The 13,140-nt window shown below is 36.5% G+C and overlaps 1 protein-coding gene across 1 annotated transcript in view; it reads left to right on the forward strand.

Moving 5' to 3' along the window:
* EXOC6 (exocyst complex component 6) overlaps positions 1–13,140 on the forward strand; it is a 95,640-nt gene that overhangs the window by 47,208 nt on the left and 35,292 nt on the right. Inside the window, exons 17-18 of the mRNA XM_009888686.1 lie at positions 189–323; positions 5,657–5,836. Coding sequence (XP_009886988.1) covers positions 189–323; positions 5,657–5,836 — 315 coding nt within the window. The remainder of the gene's footprint in view (positions 1–188; positions 324–5,656; positions 5,837–13,140) is intronic.

Consider the following 13,140-nt stretch of genomic DNA (forward strand, 5'->3'; position numbering starts at 1 on the left):
ATGTAAACTGTAGTATTACTCCTTAGTGGTATTTGATGTCAAACTTGGAAACTAACTGGTAATAGGTAGTAACCTGAAATACGGTAGTTGCTAGTGGCACTGTTGCTGAATGAACTAACCATTTACAAAATCAAGTGACAATGGGTGATACAAAAAGGATTTTTACAAGAATTTGTTTTCTCTTGTAGCTTGTTCAAATCATCATCAACACAACACACCTGGAACAAGCCTGTAAATACCTTGAGGATTTTATATCTAACATTACAAATATTTCACAAGTGACTGTTCACACTGCAAGACTTTATGGACTTTCTACATTTAAGGTATGGTATATGTCATCCATTATATGGCTATGTCTGAAAAGTTACTTAAAAATCCCTATAAATGAAGCATTTTAAAACAAAAGGGGGTGAGGGCAAAGCTGCACGCTTTCTCATTTTTGACTGTAAACCAATTCTGAACTGTTAGAATTCAATTGTAACACTGAGCAGATAAACACTGGTTTTAATATTGTCAGTATGATCTGAAATATGTCAGTACATGAGAAACATCAATACTGTCTTTCAGATGCATCTTTTATTGTTATGAAATGACAAAGCTAAGCTTAACTGCACCGGAAGCTTTCAATAAATTAAACTCCTGTTTGTGTAACATCTCCCCTTTTTGAATGAAATTGAGCAAACCTGCTAGTTTTATCTAAAGTGTTTGTATTATTTATTTGTTTTTATTCTACAATAGAAATATTTTGTAGTTTATTTTCAAATTGTGCAATTTACTAATATAAAAGCAGTATTATGAACGTGCTGCAAAGCATATATTATTCTATTCTCTTTTTAGAATTCATATTTTATTTACATGTCCTTTACATACACAATAATACTTGTTAAAATGATCACTGGAAGCTTGACTGTTTCTAACGTATGGCAACTGCTTATCTCCACAAGCTGTATTTTCTCTGACATTTTTCAGAAATGGCAGAAGTACTTAAGTTTATATCTCAAAAAATTAAAGTAAATCATAGATGATGCATACCCAGCATAGACAATTGTAGTTTCAACAGTTAGCGTGGCAACATTTGTAAGCCATTTAGGATAAAATAATCCTAAAATAGAAAATGTTGTCGTTTTCTTTCCATATATGGCTCCTAATCTCATTTGTAGGTGAAGTTCTTCTACTTGTTATTGCATTTGTCTATACAAAAATACTGAAGAATTTTGCAAAGAGGAAACTAAAGCAAAAATACCAAGTGACTTGTATAGTTACATCTGGTGTCCTTGGCAGAGCAAAAACCATACCCTCATCTGTGAAATCTCTCTCCACAGTATTAGTCAAAAGGCCTTAGCCTTTTTTCAGTTGTAAGGCAGACACGTGTGGTGTTAATGAGAAACCTGCATGTAAAAATGAATCTGCTGAATACAACTTACACACATAATGTCAGGTAACTCGAGATCACTGAGATTTACCCCTAAAATAAATTAGTCAAAATTCTGATCCTTGCTTAGGCAGTTTATGTCATAATGGTAAGCTCTAAAACAAAATCCAACAGCTGGACTATCCTGAGTGCAAATATGGTTTGGTTTCAGGTCACTCAATGGCCCTACACCAGAAGCCCTCCTGTGCTGTGGCACTGGTGTAGTGATGCTTCGTGCTCTGGTGGTGTTTGAATGCCAGGTACTTCTTTCAAGCACCAGATGGTTGTGTACATTGAAGAACCAAATTTTTGTATTCGTATACATAAAATATGTATATAAAACGAAATATAAAATTATTTCATTGACTGAGTCTGGCTCAGTAGCTTTTTTGGTTTAGAATAGAAGCAAATGTGTGTGCTTGGGGGAAGTGGGAGTTTTCTTTCTGTCATGGGTTGACCCTGGCTGGATGCCAGGTACCCACCAAAGCTGCTCGGTTACTCCCTTCCTCAGCCGGACAGAGGAGAGAAAATATAATGAAAGGGTCGTGGTTCGAGATAAGGACAGGGAGAGATCATTCACCAATTACTGTCATGAGCGAAACAGGCTCAATTTGGGGAAAATCAATCAGAGAAGTGTAATAAGAAATAAAACCAGATTTTGAAAACACCTTCCCCCCACCGCTCCCTTCTTTACAGGCTCAACTTCACTCCCAGTTTTCTCTACCTCCTTCCCGCGAGCCGCAAAGGGGGACGGGGAAAGGGGGTTGTAGTCAGTTCATCACATGTCTCTGCCACTCCTTACTCCTCAGGGGGAGGACTCCTCACACTCTTCCCCTGCTCCAGCATGGGGTCCTTCCCATGGGAGACAGTCCTCCACAAACTTCTCCAACATGAGTCCTTCCCATGGGCAGCAGTTCTTCATCAAGTGCTCCAGGGTGGGTCCTTTCCACGGGGTGCAGTCCTTCAAGAACAGACTGCTCCAGCATGGGTCCCTCACAGGGTCACAAACCAGCAAACCTGCTCCAGCGACAGGGCCACAAGTCCTGCCAGGAGCCTGCTCTGATGTGGGCCTCCCGTGGGGTCACAGCCTCCTTTGGGCATCCGCCTGCTCCAGCGTGGGGTCTTCCATGGGCTGCAAGCGGATATCTTCTCCACCGTTAACCTCAATGGGCAGTAGGGGAACAGCCTTTCCTCACCATGGTCTTCACCATGGGCTGCAGGGGAATCTCTGCTCCAGCACCTGGAGCACCTCCTCCTTCTCTGACATTGGTGTCTGCAGAGTTGTTGCTCTCACATATTCTCACTGTTCTCTCCAGCTGCAGTTGCTGTTGCGCAGCAGCTTTTTTCGTCTTCTTAAATATGTTATCCCAGGGGCGCTACCACTGTTGCTGATGGGCTCGGCCTTGGCCAGCAGCGGGTCCATCTTGGAGCCAGGGGGCATGGGCTCTATCAGACATAGGGGAAGCTTCTAGCAGCCTCTCGCAGAAGCCACCCTTGTAGCCCCCCCACTACCAAAACCTTGCCACACAAACCCAATACACTTTCTGAAGAAAACACTCCCACAGAAGAATAATCTTGTATAGGTTACCTTATGCCGTTAATTCAGCCATTGCATTGCCGCCTTAGTCACTTGGGGTTTCTATACAGAAAGTTTTGAAAGAGAAACAAAACAAAACAAGAAGTCATCAGGGATTCCAAAGCAGCTACAACTTGAACTTTAGGTATTTGGGATTTTTTCAGCGTACACTGAAACAAAGGAGGGTGATTTCTTGTATTTATGGGATAAAGAGGACTAATCCTATTGAGCTCTGTTTTCTGTACATTTTTTCTCTTGATGCAATACATAGTCTATCCTATTATGTTATCCCCTCTGGCATAGGTGTTAAAAGGTGGGTGAGGTGCAATAAGACATCATCATTGCAAGACACTTCATACTTACAGTTGATTATCAACAATTTTCCTATTAACTGTCATTTGTTTTGCTAAGGATTTAATGAATAAGGCAAGACAGAAAGGTTCTGGCCTAGCCGATGTAGTTAGGTTACCATTGCCATACCAGTAGTTTTACCAATTTTGCCCTGTCCTTAAGATCTAGGCTGCCTAGTTTGCTTGTTCTGTACCGATAGTGCACATGTGTCTTTGAATATCTACAGATATTTTCCTGTAAGGTCAATCCATAATCTTTTTAACATTCAAACAAAATGCTTCATGCAGTCATAGTCTTTGATTTCATTAAGAGGTAAGATGTTCTTTATCCTTGAATTTAATTTAATAAATGCAGTTGAAGGTTTGCATTGTATTTTGTGCTGATTGCTTATGATGTAAATAATGTTTAACTGTCCTATAAACGATCTAAGTTCTATAGGAGGGAATCACAGAATATTATATCGGTGTTTAGTGAGCTTAGTAACTATGCACTTTGGAAAAATACAGAATGAATGCAGACAAACACATAAGAATTTTTTTATGGTTTCTGTCCTGTCTCTTTCAACTCATTAGCACAACATTCTCCACTTATAGTAGAAAATTCTTTTCTTGCTAATCCCTCTTTTTTTTCCTCTCTGTTTTAATGAAAACTTCTTGCAGTTTCCCAAATGGGCCCTCACAAAGTTTGGTATTTTCTACTGTTATTAAATTCATCTCCTGGTGGCAAATCATGTCACCTCCATTCTTTCTGAGTGGTCAAAAATCTCCTTTTATTAGCAGCATTGACCACATTTGCATTCCATGAGGTGATCTTAGAAGTACGTCTACAATGTATTTTTTAATAGAAGCCTTCAGACCTATTTCATGGCTACCATTTTAGAGGGCTGTTTTTCTCATTTTATTTTTGTGTATAAGATCTCATTTTAAGATGTGCTTCGAACTCTCCAAGCATTGTTTCACATGGGTGGAAATTAAAAAAAAAAAAAACAAACAGCCAAAACTTTTCATTTTATCAGATTTAAAATTGTGTTGCTTTCAATATTTATAACCATGTTTTCCATTTTTGGATGACCATTGCTTTCCTTTGTTTAAATCAACAGTTGCACTAAGCATAAATAGGGAATTTTAGGGAATTGTACTTTGATATTTGTACACGGCAGGGCCACGTGCTTTCTTGCTTCCTCCTGAAGTGCCTCACAGCCTGGGGCCTGACTGAAGGCTGAATTTGACACACTCAATGTGATGCCACCTTTAAGCTCAGATCATTTTGATTTTTTTTTTCTTTTTGCCTTTCTTAATTACACCTTTCTGAAGTGCCGTGTTTTTGGACTGCTTTCTCCCAGAGGAAACTAGCAGTGGGAATTTCATCCACTTTTATGTTGCTCCAGTATATCCATCCTATTTTTACTCTCTAAAAACCTTCAGCAACTGACCAGTTAACTTTAAAGCAAATGTCTTACTTGAATTATTTCTCAAGATCAGTGAAGAAAGTTTTGTGTTGGGCCCAAGTTAGAACATAGAATTTACTGAGTATCTTTAAACCCCAGGCTAGCAAAAGCATGACTTTCCAGCAAGATACACCTTATCAAGCATCTGTACATAGATCCCATTGCATCTAAGAGAATGTCCCCTAAACAAGTAAGGCAGATAGATAGCATTGTAAAATCACTTCACAGTAAATGCTAGACATTACCTCTTTACTGTTCCAAAAGGTAGAATCTGGGTGGTGGCAGAACAAAAAGTAGGAGTGTGTGAGGGAGTAGAGCAGAAGAATGCTCTGAATCATGGTATTTGATGATCAGGATATTTAAAGGAGGATGAAAAATGCGTATTCTTCATATATGCAGCTTTAAGACATTAATTACTTAAAAATCATAATGATTTCTGGGCCTCTAGTCATAACAGAGAAAATAATTAGGGTATTTTATTGTTTTCTTTGTAAAAGAGGTCAAATAAACTTTGTGTCAGGATTGATAAATTTGTAAGAATGAATTAAGGGTGATTGTTGTGAAGAGAGTAAAGCGATTGCTTCGTTTCCAAATTCAAATTAATTTCATTTGTCTCTGAGAACTTAGATTATTTTGTAGGAATATTCTGTTCTAAACACTCTTATAGTATACATTATGGGAGTATTTTAAAAACCACAGCCTCAGACTCATTGTAAGACAGGAGTTAAACTATTGATTTAAAGAAAATGAAAAATGAAAATTGATTTAAAGAAAATGAAAAATGAAAAATTGATTTAAAGAAAATGAAATGTAATTTCATCTGCATTCTAATATTTTAGAATTCTGACACTTGCATGTGATTTTTTTTCAGGATGCAAGGCATGCTGCAGAAGGAGAAATATACACAAAACTTAACCAAAAAATAGATGAATTTATTCAGATTGCTGATTATGATTGGACAATGTCTGAATCGGATGGAAGAGCCAGTGGATACTTAATGGACCTTATTAACTTTTTAAGAAGCACATTTCAAGTTTTTACTCACTTACCTGTAAGTGCTCAAAATTAAGTTTAATCTCAAACTATTGGAGCATTATTTTATTTTAAAATAGTAAGATTTTGAAGATAGATGTGGTTTTGAATTGTGCACATACTGGCAGATGTATTTTTTAACTTTTTTCAGTCCAGATGTATTTTCATATGTGTTTCAGTATGTTGATGAAGCTTACCCATGGTAATACTTAGAAAATACTTTAGTAATATGTTTAACAACAGCTAATGTACAAATAGTGTAAGAACTCATGCAGTTTTCTAGAGCATCAGGTAGCCATTTTAATTAACCATTTTAGTTCTGTGTACACATGCATTGATTCAAGTAATGCAGAATTGGTGCAAATCCCGCATTTGTACATATGATTATAGAGGACTTGGATTCTCCAAGGTTGTTTTTAGCTAAAGTTTTTTGATCATGAAAAGTAATTTGATTCTAGTTAACTGAGCTTCATTGAAATGAGTCCTTGTTCATATTCAAATATATACTGTGTTATTTTGTCCTGAGTAAAAGGGTACTGTTAACGTGTTTTATGTACTAATTGTTACATTCTGTTGTCGGATTTCCCCTTGCTTTAAGGCAAAAAAGACTATTTCCAGTTTGCCTTATCATCATAATAGCTTATAGCTTTATAGGTCTGGAGTGACTTCAATTAGTCTTTCAAGCTACATCTGCTTTTCATCAGCTTATGCTTGGTTGCTACTGTCACACTGATGTCCGAGTGCTTTACCCACGTGTAATACCTATAAAGAATAAGTCCTCAGTGCACGGAATGTTTTGAGGCTCCAGACTGGAAGTAAAAGATAATTTCTTTACGTGCACAGCAAGGTGTTGAAGTTGCTGGCGTAGTGGGCTTATCTGGTCTTCCAAATCACATGTGAAGAGGCTGTGGTTCTTCAGGCTTCTTTTTTTTACTGACTCAAAGACATAACCCACTCAAAATGTGTCACATAGTATTGATGTGAACGTAACGTGTGAGGCATGTGCTTCTGTTGAAATCAGTTGAGCATTTTTTGATAAAGAACAGCAAGTTTGTTAGATAAATTCATTGTAACTTAACATACAAAGTAGTGTGAACAAATGGCACTGCTCCTCAATGGTCATATGCATATAGCAGTTAAGGGATGTGCAACTTCTAGAGAACGATGGACAGAAACCTGTCATGAATATATGTTGTGATATAGCTGTTTGGAAATGAGCCACAGACAGGATGAAGTAATGTGTTAAGAGAGATGGAAAGAAGCAGCTGTGATATTCGGACTCGAAACATGTGAAAGGAATAGAAATATGGGGGGGGGCACAAGTCAACCTTCAGAAAAAGCTAGTTCCTATGAAAAGGTTATTTGGTAATTTCAAACTCTGGTCAGGTAACAGGCAGGATGTAGAACTATATGGGTGACTAGTCTGGTCTGGCAAGAGGGTTCTTGTAACTTTCGACTTACCATATGTGTTGCTCCCTATTCTGGCTTGGCCAATTGTAGAAACATACAGTCCTATGAATGTTGTTGTGTTTGAGCTGTGGAGGTTATATGAAAATGTGTATACCATTTCATTATGGTGACTCTGGTTAGATTTGTAATAGTAAGTTATTTTCATTAAGAGAAAGTTTATAGTACAACCATTTTCAAAGATAAGCTCAGAACTAGATTCCATAACTCATTAAAATAGTAAGTCCTTTGGAGTGCTAAACTAAGCTAGATTCTCATATGCTATAGTTAAGATTTGTAATAGTTTTAGCATTCATTTTCATTAATGTGTTATTCCATTAATGTCATATTGTAATTTCCATAATAATTTTTGTATGGCTGGCAGAAACATTCCACTGCTCAAAACAGTTTGTCAGACCCTTTTCTGTAATTAGAAATCAAAGAACAAAAGTCCTAGCCACTGGCCGTAATTCTAGTAAGGAAAAGAGCAGAACAAATAGAGGAATCTCTTGTCTTCTACCTTAGCATATCTGATCATGTTAGAGGGCATGGCACTAGGGCTGGGGGCGCTAGTTTGCCGCACTCATTCTCCGTAGTCTTGTTTGAGGGTCACTGACTTTCTCTTTGATATTGTTTCAAACTCGAGTCCTCCTGTAGAAGTGTTATGATATGTTCTTTAATGATTTTTTGTAGCAGTCGTTGAGTTCCTGTCATTAGAGTCTTTTTTTTTTATTTTAGCTGTATTTGTAAGCTGTGTAAATGCACAGGGATGTGTCTCCTTTTGTGCTTTCATGTGGGGCTATACTGCATTATTTCTGTACCGATGTAGGCAGAACTTTTAAAAAATACATCTTATGTTACATATCTGTTTTATGCAATTTGTATTATTTTTATTGGAACATTAGAGATCTAAATCAGGTAGACCATGATCTCCATTTTACTGAACCTGTACACGTCATGGCACAACTTAGTTGGGGTCTGATATCTCTGTGAAATCACTGGAAATGCCTTGCGTCTCTGAAGCTTTTTTTTTTCCTCTTAAGTTTTACGTCTTAGCTTTCGCCTCTGTATTTGTTTACTGTACTTAAGAAGCAGTTTTGGAAAAGAAAATAGCTTTTTTCCACCCTGCAGCTATATTACCGTTAGATTTATGTTAAAATTTATTAACAGGTCATGTTACATTTAGATTTGTACTGTCCTGAGCCATTCTCAGTCTTGCTTGAACAAAATATGTTAATGACATACAGATAGCCTCAAGATGTTAAACACGGCATTTATTTTTGAATCTAAGTATTTTGGAATATATTATATTTTATCATGAAAACTTCCTGGAAAGGCATATCAACAGATGCTTTGTCAGTTGAAGTCTGCTACTTTGATATTTTGGCATACAGTTCCTTATAACATAAAAACATTTTATTGACAAATTACTATTATTTAAATTATAATCTCTTTGTTATGCCTCAACAAAATACTATATAAGTTCAGAGTTTAAAAAAAAATAAGGAATTATGTAGCTGTAATTGTTCTTTTTGGAAACTTTTCTTTACCTTTTATTGCTACCAATTTTTTATTCTTTTTTTTTTTTTTGATGTTGACAGTACATCTTAATTTTTTTGTTTTGATTGCCTTACTGGTTTCCTTCTCAGAATAACAACAATGACCATGCAGCTATGTCGGTAAGTAGATGCAAGATGAAGAAAAAGCATGTGAACTGAAAAAACTATGAACTGCCTGCAGGCTTATTGCTTCAATTTTTAATAGTGTAATAAAAAGACGCCTCTGTTTTGCTGATGACTTGCTGTGTACCTTGTGTGATTGCATGCAGGGATCAGTTTAATGACTAACATTGGGCTTTCGTACACTAGGACAGCAGGAGCCCTAAAAACCTTACAGAAGGTTGGTGAGGTGTGCCTTGCATCCCAAATGAGATAATATAGAGGAGACTATGAGATCTTTTGGAAAAGAGGTCAGGTATCAAAATGCAGCTGTGAGACATGCATACAGAATAAGGGTAGAGTGATATAACAGAGTAAAGAATCAGTGAAAGTTCTGTCATTCCTGGGGTCAAGGGAATGTGTGTGCTCAATTTTTCTTTTTTTACTAAGATGATGATGGATTGCATTTAAGAATTCTTCCAAGCCCTGATTATTTTCAGATTATCAATTTTTGTATAAGGAGTTTATTTTGATTTGGCATAAGCATTTCCATGATAATGAGTGTTGAAATTAATATTACTTTGTTAAGAGTGCCTTCTGAATGCTGAATTTCTGAACTTACTTTTACTAATTTTATGTAATAATGTGGTTGAATCTTGTTCACTTAAGCAATGTACACCAGCAAATGTACGCTCTGCTGTTCAGTGTTTAGGTGAACAAATAAAATATGTAAGGCACTTAGACTACACAGTGTGGGAATAACCCCGTTCATTGCTACAGTCTGGAAAGCAACTGGCTGAGTAGTAGCTCTGTGAATCTGAAGAGAGGATCCAGCAGTGGGCTTGCAAGTTGTTACGAGCCTAGAGCACGTGACTAACAAATAGAGGTTTAGGGAGGTGAATTATTTAGTCAGTTAAAGAGAAGGCTGGAGAGAGATCTGGTGGCTGCCTACAACCTCTTGAAGTACCGGTACAAAGGTGATGGAGCCAAACTCTTCTTGGTAGGATTGACAAATTCACATGTTGTTATGGTGACAAGTAGAAGCTTGGGCCGTGAAGCTTTGACATTAGGGAAGGAGTTTGCATGAAGAGAGTAGTGCGGCATTGGAGGAGGTTACCCAGAGAAGCTGTTGAATTCCCATCCTCAGTTGTTTTGAAGGCTCGGCCAGAAAAAGGACAACGGACCTGAACCAGTGTTGGCAATAGTCCTACTCCGAGTAGGAGGCTGGGCGAGATGACATTGGTGGTTCATTCCATGAACGTTTCTATGATTTGAACACTCAGCCTCACACTGGACTGTCAAGCTAATAGGTTTCATGAGCACTAGGAATACTGAATATTTTGTGTAGAAATATTTCCTGTTAATGTTGAATGTCAGCGTGCCGGTTATGTCATGACCGAACACTAGCAGAATTTCAGAGATGCAGAGAACCATGCAGATCACAGACTGTATTGCTTTTGAAAGGTTATAGTTTGAGGCATGCAGTTTTTCATGGTTCTGTTTTCTAAAGTTACAAGAATTTAGTCTTTTGAGATTATTGCTGTTTTCAGTTTTTTTTATATCCCATTTTAAGTTCATATTGCAGTTTATAGTGCCATTAGGGACTTCAAATCAAAAAGCAAACTAAAATTTCATTGTATAGTCATTAATCTCATGAAATCAATTGGATGACCAAATTTGTTATTAAGGACCTGCATTTTTTAGTTTTTATTTTGAACAGTTAAAGAAAAATCGTCACTTATTTTCAGATCAGTTAATTTGAAATTATAGAGGGTGTAGATTAAAAACACTTGTATATAAGTTTAGAATTAGCTCATTTTATTCTAGATATGTGCTTTGTCAGTACAAAGTTAGTATTGGATAAGTTTTTGGAAAAGGATGACTATTAAAAGTAGCAGTTACAAATTACTTTCAAGTAGGTATTTTTTATTACTTCAGTAGAATTTGGGACAGAGACTGGAAGTAAAATTGATTCTTAAAAATTCCATTAATGATTTTTGGTATACTTGTATTTTATCAATAGTTCAGCAGTTGGATTTTAGTCCTGAGTTTAAGTAATATAATGGTTTAGTTATTATGACTGATAAAATCTGAGTTTAGTTTCTTTGCATTTTCAGAAAGTTTTACATTATGTTATTTCATATTGTTAAATCAAGTCTTCAGCTTAACTTCTTAGATTTAACAGATAAGTTCTGTTATTCCCTTTTATGCTGAGGATGGCAGTTTGTGTTATTTTATTGTTTCTGTGATTGGCAGCAAAAGCCTAATTTCACAGCTTGCAGTGAGGGTGAAGGGGTGGTGGTTTTCTGCAGCTATATTCAAAAACTGTCAATCAAGAGCCTCCACAGGCTACTTAGAGAATGGGTTTTCTTACTGGTTTCTCCAAATGCTGCTTCGTGCTGTCTTTGATTGGCACAGCCTGGCAGGGAGGATGGATGAATCTGTCACTGGCCGGTTAATTGTGTTGCCGGTCTCAGCCTGACATCAGGTCTTTGACTCCTAAGTGGCTCAATACAAAACAAATTAGCAGATTGTAGTCATATTTCTCATTCTATATGCTTTGACTTTGTTGAATGCGGTCCATAAATCATATTGACTGACACCATAGTGAATGATGAAAGCTGCTTTTGAGGCAGATAGCATGGGTCTTAGCAGTACCGTGAAGGTGCCGTGGAAGGATGCATATGGCTGACCCTTTGGGAATTTCCTAGGAGCCAAATGTCTCTTTACTGCAATTGTTCTTAGGAGAAAAGCTTTTGGGTCCTATAAAAAAGGATTTAATATGTCAGCAGATTCTCTTTACAAGCTCCTTTGAAATATAAGAAGTTTGTCTAAGGGTTTTCTCTTTTTACAAACTTGTATTTCAGCAAAATGTGAAGGCTGGGTGAAAAAACAGTTGCCTTTAACACTGTTAGCAGGTGTTTTTGCTTATAGAATAGGGTCCTTGTTTCTTAAACTTTACATTGGTTGAGTGGAAGAATAGGTTTTGTAGATAGCAGCAATTAGCATAGGCACAGCAGAGATAATAGTGGTGTCTCCATATGGGAGGCAACTGGAGCAAATGTGAAAAGCCTGCTGAATCTCTGCATGCTATTGAATGTAGGTATTTAATTGCTAGATACAGTAACCACGGCCACCCTCCCTGAAAAATAACAAAGTAATTAAAAAAATAGCCGAACTTATAAATAATAAACATTAAGAATGTTTTAAAACTAACTGAGATTTGTTTAATTCTGGAAAACAAATGTCTTGTTATGTTCATGAAGCCTTAAATTTCCTCTTCAAAATGCATTATGAAAAAATGGCAAGGAATTGATTAATTGGTGCATGGTGGAAATTTGGAGAGAGATTTCTAACTAGAACTCATCTGTCAAACACAAATTTGAATTTCATTCTTTTCTGAATATCATACATCCAGCGTATTTTGAACTGGGAAGCACTGAATTTTGAAGAGGATAACAGTAAAGTTCACATTTCTCTCAGTTAAAGTTCAGCATTTTGATTGAGATACATAGCTTTGTTTTTTCTCTAGATTTAAGAAAATTGAGTGATTGTATTAAGTGCATACAGTAAACGTCTATCATTTGTTGATAGGTCATGTGAACAATAAGCCTGTAGTTCAAGTTACATAGTTGGAAATAGTTGAAATGTTAGGATGTTTCCATTTTATGAAATTTTGAAATAAACATTAAACATACATGTATTACTTATTTAAAGTCCAAGTGGCTTTTACCATGTCATTTCTGTATTGTAACCATTGTCTTGTGCTCCAGTACTATTGATATTTGCCAGATTGTAACAATTAACAACAGATGCTTGTTAGAAATATAAAATTCTGTCTTTTATTTAAAATAATAGAGGAGTACACATTGTTTGCACATAAAAGAAATTGAATTTTAAAATTTTTCTTGACAACCTATTAATCTGGTTGAACTTTTATTACATTATAGTGGCAGCATAAATAGGACATGGAGCTGATTTGATGGAGCAGTACATTAAACAGAGATGCACTAGTTGTTCCATTAAATCAAAATGACATTTCCATTAAGTATTTCAAACCTACTACACTGTAATTAAATGAACTGTGGCCCATTGATTCCCTTCTCACCTCCTTTTTTCTTTTTTTTGCCCCCTTTTTTCCTCTTTTTTTTTTTTTTTTTCCTCTTTTCATATTGATATTGTTCTGCTTGGGGAATAGAGCTGCATGTCTCCCAGTGTA

The sequence above is a fragment of the Charadrius vociferus genome, unplaced genomic scaffold (genome assembly GCF_000708025.1).
Source record: "Charadrius vociferus isolate BGI_N301 unplaced genomic scaffold, ASM70802v2 scaffold436, whole genome shotgun sequence".
Lineage (NCBI taxonomy): Eukaryota > Metazoa > Chordata > Aves > Charadriiformes > Charadriidae > Charadrius > Charadrius vociferus.